Source organism: Artibeus jamaicensis, unplaced genomic scaffold (assembly GCF_021234435.1).
Source record: "Artibeus jamaicensis isolate MK-2021 breed Jamaican fruit bat unplaced genomic scaffold, CSHL_Jam_final contig_2170, whole genome shotgun sequence".
NCBI lineage: Eukaryota > Metazoa > Chordata > Mammalia > Chiroptera > Phyllostomidae > Artibeus > Artibeus jamaicensis.
Window position 1 is genome coordinate 2343003 of NW_026521445.1, and position 14499 is coordinate 2357501.

A 14499-nucleotide genomic window follows, 5' to 3' on the forward strand; every position below is an offset into this window, starting at 1 on the left:
GGGTGCAGGGACAGGCCATGGTGCAGGTTCAGGTCCTTCCCGACCAAGTGAAGTGCAAAACCACAATGTAGTGGATTTTTCCTGGGGAGGAACATTTCCATGGAGTGAGGGCTTTTCCCTGAGTGGCCCCTCAAAAGTTCTCAAGGTTGGAGGAGTATCAGTCCATTTCCCGACAGGTGTGCCCTCCCCACCCACACACACCCATATGGTCCGAGTGCATGGACTTGGGGAGGGTGCTGCAGAATGAGTCAGACCCAGTCTGGAGCCTCGCCCCCCTGGGCTTAGCTGCACCGGGAGCCCTTCGGTTTGAGCCAGGGCAGTGCCTCAGGGCCTCCATCCTGAGACTTTTCTGCTGCCCCACCCTGGTGATCCGCTCCTGCCTGTGCCCCCATCAGCACTAGACTCGGCCCCGATCTGCTGGCAAAGCGCCCGGGAAAGCCTTTCCACAGAATTTTCCTTTCTCTTCCCATCTCCACTCCACCTCTCTTCTCTTCCCATGCACAGTTTTCTGTCATGTAACTCACCTCTTCACTTCTCACGGTGACAAGGCACCCTCTTTCCTTCCCAGCTCTTTCTCTCCTAACCCTTGCTGCTCTGGCCACGAGCAGCATCTCACCTTTCTCCACCCCTGCTGGGAAGCTCCTGTTCTCACGTTAGCTTTGGCAGGTGGGCGGAGAAGAGATCCCTGGGAGGGGGCACTGTGCGTTGTCTCGGTGTCTTAAACAGGATCAGAGGAACGCTGAGACCCTTCTTTCCCTCCTGGGTCTAGATGTGCATGGCCTTCCTCTCTCTGCACAAAGAGGATGTCCCCTCAGTGAACGCAGGGGGCCGAGTGACAGTTCATTCACTGGATGGGGAGCCTCATTCCCATTCTGCTGCCAAGAACACGGGTGGCCAGGTTACGTTCTCCCAAGCAGGCGGTTGGAAGCACCCGACTGAAGTTTAGACACCTGAGTCTCCCCAGCACCTGGCTCCGCAGATCACAGGCAGTGAGGTCTGCAGTGCAGGGGCCCCGCCCGTGTTCACAAAGCTCTCAGCCACCGTTTAGCATCCGCCTCCCGATCATGAACAGGCAGCCAAGCAGCAGCCTGCATGGTGGTGCCCTGGTAGGAATGACAGAGGCCAACGCAGTGAGGACAAAGCCTGGAAGACAGAGACTCCGCAGGGTGAAGGACCCCCTGCCCAGAATGCCACCATCCTGTGAGCCTCAGAGAGAAGTATATGAACCCTCCTTGAGGGAATAGATTCCTTTTAAAAAGGAACGTTCAGAAAATAAAACGCTCAGAAATGAAAAATATGCTATCAGAAACGGAAAACGTAATAGATTAGAAGATAGAATTAAGAAAATCTCGCCAAAAAACTAATGGCATGTGGGAGGCAGAAGACAAAATTAGAGGACCAGCTTAGGAAGTCCGGCCTCCGAATCACAGGGGTTATAAAAGGAGGAAGCAGAGGAAACAAGAGGTAGTAATTCGAGAAAGTGTCCCAGAACTGATAACCATGAGGTTCCAAAGTAGAAAGCCAAGCTTAGTCAGTTCCTCTAAGGCACACAGTAGGGCTTTAAGCATGGAAGTTGGTGCCTCCAAGGAAGAGGAAGTTGTGGGGCCGGGTCTGCTGTCGACTCCTTTTAAACAAGCTCTAAAGATACATCTTCAAACTACGTGCGTATATAATTGCACGTACGTAACGTGCATATGTAATGAAGCTGTGTGCATGTTTCTTAAGTTTTGACTTAAAAAACAAAAACCAAGGTAAAACGAGATATCCGTAAATGATCGGGAAAGGGAAAATCTGAAGTGCTAAAAAAAACCTCAAAACCTAAAGTTCTTTAACACAGAAAATGTGTCTCGACAAATTGAGAAAAAGGGAAATACATGCAAATAATACATATGATGTGCAGTGAGGTGCATTCCTTCAGGGTCTAGATGCCTGTGACTCGTTGCATCTGGGGGCGAGAAAGGGGGCGTGGTCCCCCCAGGTTGCGGCAGCCCAAGTGCCCGGCGCTGCCAGCCCGCTCACTGGTGATCTGCGCCCTCACGACTGTCTTTTATTGATCTGATACAGGACAATCATGGAAACGGTGTGCACCTGGGCATTTTCTTTATGGGGATTTTCGTGAGGAACAGAATCGGAAGACAAGCAGTGATACACAGGTAGTCTTATTTGCCTTTTCTCCTTTCTTTCTTTTTTTCTCTTTGAGAGACTCTAGAAAAACCCACTGAACATCAAAGTTGTACGAATGGGTTGAGTCAGAGCTGAGCTTTATCAACTCAGTGAATGCCAGCTCTCTGGGATTTAAGCAGACTTGGAGAGATTCATCTCTTTTCCTGGAATCTGTCTGGGGTGGAAGATGGGGGAAGCCTTCTTCCCACCTGACGCTAGAAAGCACATTGTCAAGAGCAGGGACTAAGGGAAGTCAAGTTTGCAAGTCTGGCTGAAAACAGGCTCTCCGGTTGTCTCTCGCTGACCCTCTGCTGGGGTCCCCATGACCAGTCATTACATTCAGACCGGCCTCTCCCCCTTGTCCTGTACCCTCTGCCTAACCACAGAAGGATACAAACTAAGTCTTTATATTCACAAATGCAGATTCATTTGTGAGTGTGTTTTTAAAAAGCAAACAATTCGTTATAAAGGACTTTGGACTATTTTGACCCTTTAACCCTCTTTTCCATTTGACATGAGGAACATGCCAGTGTGTCCCCTCAATTACATGTCAGTGGGCTTGCTCTCTATTTGCGCCCACGGATTCCAGGTAGTGTCAACGGTCTAAAGAATTTGCATGCTTGCTTTTATTCCCCAGGAACTAGGGCCTGTTGTTTCTGGAAGAACAGTGTTACTGTGTGTGCATCGGATGGGTGGAGCGGTGTGTTTGGGCAGGAGATCAAAGGCAGGTCGTAGAGAAGAAGCACGGTTCACCTTCTGGCAGTAAACATCGGCCAGCGACGTACTCTCTGGGTCAGCAGTTGCTGCTGGCTGTGTTGAGAAACTTTTCCCACCAAAAGTTTCCTAATCGACCTCTCCCCCCACCCTTGGTCCCCACCCTGTCATTATTTTTGTCCTTGATTTTTCTCATGCTCTTTGAATAGAGGCATTATTGAAGCGTGAGTGGGGAGAGAGATCTTTAGGGTTACAGAATAAACTTTCTTTTTGGACATATTTTGTTAACTCCATTTACCTACAAGACATTACCAATTAACTGAGTAAAATATAGAAATAGGTACAGAGTTGTAACTAAAGTTTTATGCCCATTTAAAGCTATCCAGGCATTTGGCCCTACATAGTTCTTCTTGGCCTAAGAGAATAAATATTCCATTGAACCAATAGCTTTCCAGTACATGCCCAGGGCTGATTTCAAGATAGTGGTGGTGATTTCTCCACAGCTAAATCAGTGCCTTGTAGAAGAAAATAGCAATTCGAAAGTTTGCCTATCATAAGTCACTCCCAGGAATTGTTCAGTTTCCTTGGAAACTGCTTCCAGACCGCTTCCTTTGGTACTTCTCATGAAACCCCTTACAAGGTGGGACTTTTCTCTACTATGATGTCATATTAATCATGCCACTTGGTGAAGTCATACGCTGTGGTGAGGAATAGATTCAGGGTTGTGGCAGTTGACTTGAAGGCATGCAGCCAGGGGAAACCAAATGGCTTTTCTCTCTAGAGACCTTCGCTGGGAAGCATGTAGCTATGAGGCCACGTAGGTGTGATCTGACGGGATTTCAAGTTAGCAGGCAGCTGTGCCGAGCACCTGTAGCCAGTGCCACCCGGCAGATGTACGTAAGCGCAGTTGGTGCTGGGGTCACGGAAAGGTGGTTGGAGGAAAACCTGGAAGCCCCAGGTACAGAAGTCCTCCGTCTCCGATGGGCAGAGTGACCATGGTTAAGGCATGTACTCATTTGTGCCTGAGTTGCCTCGTCTCCAAAGTAGGTTCCTTCTCTGCCTTAGAACCACAAAGAACTGTACTCCTTACAGATGGGAGACGACATTCTTACTTTTAATTTTTCCAGCAAACATTTAGTGTGTGCTGTGTGCCAGGTATATGGCTCAGGGCTTGGAATACAGAAATGAAGAAAGCAGAATCTCTACCCAGGGTATGGGGCTATAGCCTAGTTTGGATTTGTTAGAGATCTACTCACAGAAGTAAGCGATTGTCATGCAGTCGTAACTGACAGAGCAAGACACCAGGTTCCTTGCTAGTAGGTGGGTGGTTGGGGATGAGGAAGGACTTCCTAGAGAAGGTGACTCCTCAGCTGAGTCTTAAGGGGATCATCTGGGCAGAGGTGGAAGTGTAGTGAGGAAAAGCATGAGGGGGTGAAGTCGGGGGCAGGCATTAGAGGTTGGTGCAGAGACTGCAGGGTAGGCAGTAATGAGAGACGGTTAGAAGTTGGCTCTGAGTAGAATGGGCAACAATAGCTTCCTTCCCTTGTCTGGTGCTTATTCCTGTGTGTCACATTTTAGATAAGGTCTCCATGGGGAAGGAGAAGGATGCGTGTGTTTAATTCACAAAAATGTAGGCCCATGAAACACCTCCTAGGCATTTTTCCAAGGTGATGTAATCAGTGATGTACGTTACAGCATGGACTCTATGTGGGTTCTTCGGCCTAGATTCCGGGAACATATGAACTTCAAATAATGTGTTCCACCATCATTAAAAGTTGGGATCATAAGAAATACTTCATCAGTTTGAAAACGTGTAAAACAAGGCAGCAGAAGTGCCTTGCAAATTTTCCTCCTACTAGTCATAAAGGAAACGATACTTCACCAACGACAGTATCTAGATGTAGTTTACATAGGATTTTTAGCTATTTAGATGCATGTTGCATTTTCTGTACTTTTAAGCCTGTGAGAAGGAACATTTAGCTTTTAAAAATGCAGCTAAACCGTCATATATAAAATTAGATTCAGCAGTAGCCAGGGACCCTCCGGCGTGGATTCACTAATGCATGGACCATTTGGGGGCAAACTTGTTGCCTTTCTTTTGATCAGGTGGAATGATTTGGGGAATATCACTCATAACAAGTCGACCATCCTGGTGGAGCTCATCAACAAAGAAGAGACTGTGCTCTTTCACACGGTAAGCCACGTGGACAAAGGCAGGTTCCAGCAGGCAGCTTGCTCTTGAACTTCTCAACTCCTACTATCCTTCCCTTGCTCTCCACACCTTGAGAGAAAGTTCTGTTGTACTTAAACTTGCAATACTTACCCAGTGCTGTCATGACTTCTTCAGGATAGTGGTCGTGATTTCATGTTCAACATGCCTCCTTTCCACACTGAGTATTGATTCTTGGATCTGAATTCCTCCACCTGCCTTATTTGTGACGGGTCACGTTACCTGGCTGGCCACATGCCTCTGCGCTCTAGTTGCAGCCCTCATCACGTGACCCCTGAGGCTATCACGCGGCATTTGCTTTTGCTGGCTGACCTGGATATTCTTCCTCCTTGTAGCCCAAAAGTCAGTGGAGCCATTGTCCTGTTGAGGGCCTCCTTGAGAGCCCAGGCTGTTCATGCATCTCTCTGCTGCTCATTGAATGATGCTTGGTGTTCATTCATTCTGTGCTCTCCCTGGATTCGTTCACTCATTCATTCATTTGTAAAGCACTTGGTTTGGAATTATGGGAAAACACACCAGTTCATCAACGTAACCTCAATGCCATGGGCACAAAGGATTCTTTAGCAGACAACCTGGTCTCGTCATCCTTTGAGGGGCCTCATATACCTGCCTGCCACTCAATTTCAGCTCATTAGTTTGTGGCTCAGGGTGTTATTTTGTGATGGGCAGGAAGGGAGGAAGGGAACGTGTCCCCATTTAGAAGAATCCTTGTCAAATGCATATGTAATCAAAGAAATGTTCATTTTTTCCCTCTGTCTCGTCTTTTCCCAGGATGATATTGAAAATGCCAAGTATATTTCTCGGTTGTTTGCTACACGGCACAAGTTTTACAAACAAAACAAAATCTGCACTGAGTAAGTAAACGTTTCATCTGTCTTCTCGAGGGATGGTTTGGTTGGATTAGACTCATGGGCTCGAGGGATGTCGTCGGTCACTTTTTCCGGTCGCTCTGTTCCCGTGCTCCTTGTAGAAGCTGAAGGAATGAGTGAAAGCCAAGCAGGAGTGAGAGCACTTTAATGATGAAGCCCGTGTGGTGTAGTTAGTGCCTGTGCCGAGAGAGGAGATAATTCACAAATTGACTGCGATGTCTGACTGCCTGGATGGCCCACTATTACTATTAGTGCCTTCCCAACCTCTGCGATGAGTTTGGAGGAACGGAGCCGTTCCCAATTTGCCAGGGTGCCCCTTCGTGTCAGATGCGGAGGATGTTCAGAAGTGTGCGACACGGTGACGAGCCAGCTTGAAAGGGAAGAAGCTCCTGTCATCCTCAGCCCCGTTTCGCTTACACAGTTGGGCAACCCTGCGTGTGCTTCTGGGTCATGTCATCTCCCTGCAAATGAGAGGCCAGGGTAATTAGAGGACACCTTGGAAGACACTAATAGATGTCAGAAGTCCGTGTGTGTGTGTTTTAAATTTAATTTGGAAATCAGGAGGATAAAGGGAGTCTGATGAGGGAACTTAAATGTGACCTGACCTTGGATACGGCGTGCTGGGCCTCACGCTATCTTTGCCTTTACCTTGGCTGCCTTCAAAAGGTGTTCCTCGGCAGAGTGCGCCGGCCGTTGGGGTGCCCAGAGTGTTTAATTTTGTTTCAAAGAACTTCGGCGATGTAAATGCAAGAGAAGGACTGCCTTTCCACTCTCCCAGTGGACACATCCAAGAGTGTGCGAGTGTGGTCCTAACGCAGTTCTGCCGAAGAGCGTATTTTAGAAAGTGCATCATCGGGTGCCGGCAGACTTTTTTCTCTTCGTGATGGAAGCTCTTTCACAGCAGTCCCTGCAATTGGCCACTGTCAGAGCCTGGAAGCGCATTCGATAGTGTTAGATCTGCCGGCAGAGTTTGCAGGTGTCCCTCAGAAGAGCCCCGATTGGGGAGTGGCAAATTAAGTTGCCAGAGCTACCTCATGGACACGCACGCACACCGGGCTTTCTTTTGGACAGATTCCCTCCAGGGCATTTCTTTGCAGTTATTCTTTTTGCTTCCCATCACCATTTGTCTCCCTATCCCCGCCTCCACCTGCACCTCCCCCCTTCCCTTCAATCACCACACCTTTGTTCGCGTCCTTGAGTTCTTTCTCTTTGCAGTTGTTGCTTTTCGTGTGTGGGGGTGTCTTTGACATTAACAAGAGTTCTATAGTCAGCTTCATTAAGGTGACTTAAAAAGTACGTGAAGAAGTGAATGTTATTGTAATAAAATTCTGGTTGGACCATTTCTCAACAAGAACCTTAACTATAAAATTTACAGACTAGTTTTTGTGTGTGTGGTGTTTTTTTTAAATATCGGCAAGCATCACATATTAGACCGAAAACTCAGGAAACGATATTTTTCCTTTCTACTTTTACAATAGCCAGCCAGGTGTGGGAGGCTCCTAACTTCCTACCTGAGAAAAACTGGGACTCCTGAAAGCACACCCACTCCCCACACACACAGAAAAGTCTGCAGACAGTTGCGGAGTCTCAGCACAGGCTCCGCTGAGGCCTGGACAACCTCTGGAGTTTGATGAAACCAGCGTCATCTCGACGGCTTCCTTTTCCAGAGGGCTCCGCTCTCTGACTTCCGAGAGACTGTCACTGATTTTTTTCCTTCTCTCTCTGAGTTACTACTTGTCCACCTGCTGAAATAGCTCCAGGGCATGGTTCCCTTGTTTCTTCACTTGGGGAGAAAAAATGTAGAGGGGAGAGAGAAGGGTGTTTAACAATAAGTTTAATAATATTGCATTTGGCCACTTAAAAAATTCCAATATCACTATATTATAGTTTCCAACATTTCGCTAAAAAAAGATATTTTTATCACCAAAAAAGTAAGAAAAATGAAATATCAAAATAAGGGGAATGCTTTAAATTGAAGAATTTTAGCTTGATGTCCCACTGTGCATGTCTGGGTTTGGGAGACTTATTTCTCAAAGGCACCTTTGATTTCAGTTCTTGAGAATTTGATAATATTCTTAATCCCCACTCATTTCTAACTCTGTATTTTTAAGAGAATCATGTTGAGTCTCATTCTGGAAAAGATTTGATTCGATGGATATTTGTAATATGTATTATCTTATTTAAAAATACCTTTGTACCTGAAAATATTTCATTTATTTTGGATTTTTAATTTTTCATTTTGGCAATATTTTAAAAATATTTTTGGTTTTTTTTACTATGAAAGATTTTTACATATATACAAAGGTGCAAAAATACAATTTTTTTTACATCCAGGTAATAGTGGTAGAATGTTTGTCTTGTTTCCTTCATCATCTTTCTTAAGCAATAAGCTTCATTCTTCTCAAATCACTTTGCAAACTTTGTGTAAAAGTACCATATGTTCCAAACCTTTTGAAAATAAAGAAAAGAATAAAAGGAGACATCGGAACTGTTCTTAGCTTTACTCACACAGAAATAATGTTTATGGTTCACCGTTAGTCTTACCATCTTGTCTGTCTTATATCTAGTAAATAATAACCATTCTTATTTTTCAACTCTTCATGTAGACAGTCCAATTCTCCACCCCCCATCAGACGCCAGCCCACCTGGAGCCGAAACTCTCTGGTATGTATACGATCGTCAGTAATCGAGTAGTTCGTCTGTTGAGATGGAGTGTCCTTTCGTTGCTAATTTGAGAGGAGAGGTGACTAGGGCATCGTGACCAGGTGAGAACACAGAAGGGCCTCAGTCTGCCAAGTACATGTGATGCACATCTGTGCTGTCCCACTGTGCCCGTCACGCCCGTCACTTGTCTCAGTGTGGCTCAGGGCCAGGTTCGCCCCCGTGAGGGAGTCTTATTCCAGGACGATGAGGCCCCGCAGCCTGTGGCCTCCTGTTGCTATCAACTTGTTTTCATCTGTTGTTTTAATAAACTCTCTCTGGTTGAAATGTGTAGACATGCCTTCAGATAAAAGCTCCACAGATTCTTTTGTGTTCACTGCCACAGACAGAGCTTAGTAAACCCATCAGAAAATGCTTTTTAGATGAGCAGAAATTGAATGAGCCTAGTTGATGTTCTCAGGTCAGGCACTCAATGGAGAAGATTAAATGCGCTTTTCCTGATTTTAAGGGCAACAAAATTTGAATGCATCCACTTTCTACCTGACATTAGCTTTTTAAAAAATTTTAAATTGCTCTCCTCATTATGTGAATAAAGAAACACAACTCTAATTTCAATACATGTGTTTTTGTCTTAGGCTGTGTTTTATTCTGAGGATTTCTTAAGGGTAATATAATAGAAAGGTATCGAAGAATTGATTTTCTTCAAAGGTTTCTACTTGTTTTAAGTCATGATTCTTTACTCTAGGTTATGATGTTTTGTACATAGTTAAACATGCGACCTTTTAATTTTTCTAGATGAATAGTTTCTTTGAGTTCAAAGACAAACAAAATAGAAAATTGCTATACATAATGTATATAGAGTATACAAGAATTATATATATTTAATTTGGCTTTCAAAGGACAGTTTTGAGGAATTTTTTTGTGGGTGGGGGATGCATAGATATGACCTCCTGGAATTCTAGAGTTATATCATCACACACTAATTCCTGGGCATCCGTGTGAATGCCACGCATCTTGGCATTCTTTACGCACGCTGTCTGCCAAGTGCACTTGCTTCAGGGATCTAGGGGTCACTTGGAGCCCTTCTCCTGGAGGACCGGGGAGCTTTGTTTACAGCACTGGTGTCTTTATTCTTCTCCTTTGTGAATATTATTTTCATTTTCCCTTCTTTAGACACCACATGTTTTTATTAGTGAGATAAGTTTTCCTATCTGTGCAAGGAACAAAGTGTTTTCCTCCTGTCTTGTGATCTAATCTCATTCTAATTATCTGGAGAAGAGGTAGAGGCTTTCCTCTTGGATTTGGAGGAAGATAGTCGACAGGAAGCCAGAGTCCTGGCTTCTCTCTTTCCTCTGCCTCTTAGGATTGAACCACTTCACCAGAGGCTCCTAGGACTGAGTAGGAAGGAGTCGAACCAGATAACATCGTTTCCTTTGGCTTCCTTGCTGGTACCCAGGAGGCCTGGTTGCCCTTTCCCTTGACCTTCTGCCTATATTTTGGCCTGCCACTGGTTTTTGTATTAGCAGGTCCAGAAAGAAATAGAATAATATACTAGCAGATGTAAAAGGTGGAATAAATAATGTAATCCTGAAATGGTGTCGGGGGATTACTTATTATTGTCTGTATACTTTGCCTGTATACTTATACCAGTTCATAAACAGTTTTTTGGTTTTTTTTTTTTTTTTTAATGAGAGAAAGAGAAGGCAGTGTGAGCCACCACTGCCTGTATTTCCATTCCCTTGCATGAATTCCTCCCCGTCATTTTTTTTTAATCCTCCAAACTGGTTGTTTTACCCTGGAAAAATTGAGTTGAATTATGTTTTACTAAGAATTGGAAAAATATTTTTTAATTGCAACTCAAAAACCTGCCAAAGGAGATTTGGGAATATTTAGGAGAGCTGATATAACGCCTTTTGTTTTGGTACCCTGAACTTTCTTACATTAATTTCAAATCTTTATTTCTTCTTCCCAGATTTTTAGCATTTTTGCATCCTTTTCCTTCCCCCCCCCTTCTTTGATGCTGAAGCATTATTCGTAGAAGATAAGTTATTTACCCAGAACTTTGGGACATGCTCATCCTCTGTTGAGAGATGCTGAGAAAGTGTGACCCCTGCTGGCTTTGGCTTGTTTTTTTTGGTGTCATCTCAGTTTTTCTCCTAAAGCAGCCACATTTTAATGAATATCTGTAATTTTTAAATAATCAAATGGAAATGTAAGAGCTCATTCTGCTTGGTAGTTTACAACTTTAAAGTTCAAAAGTTTTCTGCAAACAAAGTCTCACCTAGAACCCCAATATGTAAATAAAACGGATCCTGTTTGAAGAACGGGAGGGAGGAGGCTTGGTTTGATTGACAGGAAGCTGAGACCTACTGAGGTTAAATGAGTAGCTGAGGGTCACATTAGCAACTAATCACATTTCCTCTGTCAGCTCACCGAATATCGAATCTACCTAAGCATTGTTTCGTTCTTCACAACTTCTGCCCTCCCTCCCGGCAGGAAATAGATTGAGACTAAATGGCCATTGTTAAGAGCCTAATGGAAAAGATTCTTGGCCAGAGGGGCAGTCGGTTGACCTGGATTCTCCGCAGGCAGGACCTTTCCACATTTGAGTCTCCAATGGGAGGGCCAGTGTGTGGTCTTGAGAACTGGAGGCTCATTGTTGAGAATCACATTTGTGATTTTTATGTAAATTTGCAGGCGGGCCCAGCCTAACGCTGCCGCCCTGTTGGAGGATGATGGGGTGCTGGGCACTGGGGTCCTGGGTACAGCTGTGAGGGTGTGCACATGCCCGGGGCTCCAGGAGGGAGCGGTTTTGAACAGAATGAGGCAGGGTGCCCCTTATTCTCATTACTGTAATGTGGAACTTCGTAATATATGGGTCCTGTTACTCCTTTTCAAAAGGCACTGGTTAGACAGTCATATATTACAAAGTGCTCCCCGACATGATTGTCTAAGCATTGCGCTGTGCACCTGAAACAAATACAAAATAACACCCAATGTGAACTGTAATTGAAAAACAAAATTGAGAAAACAACGACATTGTCCATTTTAGGTTAGTGTTGCCTCGTGTACTTAGAAAGAAAAAGCAGTTTGTTTCTTGGAGATGGTGGGATTCCTGGGTCTTACTAACGAGTCTCCGAACAATCCAGTGCATCCTAGCCATTGTTCGTGTATCCTACTAATGTGTGCATTTTCATTCTGGAAACAAGGCAGCGGGAGCTTTGCAAGTGCATTGGAAAGTGGATTAGAAATAGATGTGTTCATGTTGATGAACATGAACAAGGCTGTCTGTCCTTTTCACCTTGAGGCAGCCTCCTTATTTCTCCCATCTTGTTTCTGCAGCCCTGACTCGGTGATGGGGTGCAGAGGGCTGGGTACGGATGAGGAGAGAGCGGTTGGGTCCAGGGTGGGCGGCAGAGGGGCCTGGTGCGCCGCCCTGCAGACGAGGGCGGGTGCTGGGGACAGTCCCATGCTCAGATGGACATTCAGGGCAGCAGACGGCCCTCAGTGCTGTGACCCCCCACCTGTGCTGTCTTCTCTGTTTCAGCCCCGGCAGCAGCCGTACATCCTGCCGCCCATGCACGTCCAGTGTGGCGAACACTACTCGGAAACGCACACTTCACAAGGTAACTCTGGCTTGCCATTTTCCCTCCTTAAGATGAACAGCTGATTATGGGAGAGCAGGAAAGTTGACTTTGTTGTATTGTTTTTAGATGACAGTGACACTTTCATTTTTAATCTTGTCATTGTCTGGATGGCCCCAGGAAGCAGCTTCATTTTGTGAGAAGTGTAGAATATCGTTTATCCCTGAGAGAAAAATGACCTGAGAATTGGCTCCTAAGGGGGTTGGGAAGAGGCCATGAACAAGGTTCTTTCCTCCTCCCTCTCGTAAGTGGGCTTAGAGAAGGGAGGGTGTCGTCAAAGCCCCGCAGAATACCTTTTACCTGCACTGTCAGTAACAGTCAGCATGGTTTTTCACGGTGACAGGGGACACAGGCCTCCGGGATAACAGAAAAAATACACAAATCGTGTCTACCCTTCACATTAGCTATTGCCCCCCATCTCTCCCACCAGCCCCTTTCTCCCAGCACTTGCAAAGGAAATGCGTGACGTTCCTCTTTTTAAACTCCTGTGCAAAATGTGTGAACAAACCATTCCAATACAATAATTATTGTTGTGACAACTAACATTTATAGAGAAATTCCTCTCCTTGAGCACTCTTCTCACACTTGCAATGTATCACCTGTTTTCACCCTCAAAATAAACCTGTGGGGTAGGTGCTGTGACTATTTCCAATTTACGCGTACAGAGTTGGGATACAGGGAGGGCATGGGAGGAGGTTGTATGTGCAGACCGGCATCTCCGCCGCCAGCCAGTGCTCTCAATGGTGACCCTACCCGCACCTCAGAGAAGGAACGGTATTAAATATAGAACATGGACCATGTTCAGTTATCATGTGCTGCTGTGTTAAATCTCTGCACTGTCCGTGTGAGCATGAAAGCTAAGATAATCGAGGCTACTGCATTTAATGCGACCCTGCCATTCATGAGCAGACCAGAGTTAGTCTGCCTCTGCGGGGGGGGGGGGCACTGACCCCCAGCAAACTGCAGAGGCGGGTCAGGGCAGCCTTTGGCTGTGTGGTCTCCTGGGGTCGCTCAACCACTCACCTCCTCTGGTCCGTGACCACACCCCTCCTGCTAGGGAGTGTTTACAGTCACTTCTTCTGTTTGTCATCTTTTCTGCCTTTGTCTCTCCCTCTGCTTTGCTTATGATTAAATCCGTAATGTGAGCAATACTTGGAGTTTGCTCACAGAAAAGTGTTTTGGTAGGAGGTTGAGGGGTATACGTGTATGTGTGTTGAAGGAACACTGAGCACGCCCAGACTAACTCTGGTCTGCTCATGAACGGCAGGGTCGCATTAAATGCAGTAGCCTCGATTATCTTAGCTTTCATGCTCACACGGACAGTGCAGAGATTCAACACAGCAGCACACGATAACACAGAAAGACACTTCCCACTGAACATGGTCCATGTTCTACATTTAATACCGTTCCTTCTCTGAGGTGCGGGTAGGGTCACCATTGAGAGCACTGGCTGGCGGCGGAGACGCCGGTCTGCACGTACAACCTCCTCCCATGCCCTCCCTGTAGCCCAACTCTGTACGTGTAAATTGGAATAGTCACAGCACCTACCCCACAGGTTTATTTTGAGGATTAAGTCAGACAGGCCTGACTTTACCAATCTGTTTTGTTATCTCTTTAGGTACCTCTGTAAACTACGATTAATTTTTACATGGCTTGGCCTCCGTGAATTTTAGGCAGCGGCTAAAAGAATTCCTGATTCTTACTTTGCCCTCCATTGATTGCTAATGAGAAGGTGTTAGCCATGCTTCCTGACCCCCTGGCTATATTATCTGTCTTGTGTCTTTATGATTACTTAGCAGTCCCTCTGGTAGAGGGACCTTTTGCACTGTAGATCAACTCCAAGTGCACAGTAACTTCGAATCTATTGCCCCGTGAAAGCTCTTGGCCCCTCGGCCCAGGTAGCCCGTCCTGTTGCTGAGCCCTGAGCAAGAGAAGAGGTCTCCCAGCATGGAGGCCATGCACGCTGCCTGACTTCACACCTCGTGGTACAATTGAGAATTTACCAAGGGGGTGTCAAGTCCAGATGTTCACTGTCTTCCTTGTTTAGATTCCCTTTTCCTTTTCGGCATGCTTTAAAATGTTTCCTTCTGTAGGTTGGCATCTCATCCGAGAAATGTTCAGGTTTCTAGGGAATGTGTGGGTGGAGCCCATGGCTTTGCGCTCTTTCCGACTTCTTTAGGTTAAAAGTCACCCCCGTGAGTGTAAGGATGAATTTAAT

General features: G+C 45.7%; 1 protein-coding gene across 4 annotated transcripts in view; it reads left to right on the forward strand.

Moving 5' to 3' along the window:
• The window catches only part of PTPN14 (protein tyrosine phosphatase non-receptor type 14), a 157088-nt gene that overhangs the window by 114208 nt on the left and 28381 nt on the right, over positions 1–14499 (forward strand). For all 4 annotated transcript variants that reach the window (XM_053658343.1, XM_053658332.1, XM_053658342.1 and 1 more), the window contains exons 8-12: positions 2065–2153; positions 4984–5071; positions 5879–5961; positions 8583–8640; positions 12185–12263. In XM_053658343.1, coding sequence (XP_053514318.1) covers positions 2065–2153; positions 4984–5071; positions 5879–5961; positions 8583–8640; positions 12185–12263 — 397 coding nt within the window. The remainder of the gene's footprint in view (positions 1–2064; positions 2154–4983; positions 5072–5878; positions 5962–8582; positions 8641–12184; positions 12264–14499) is intronic.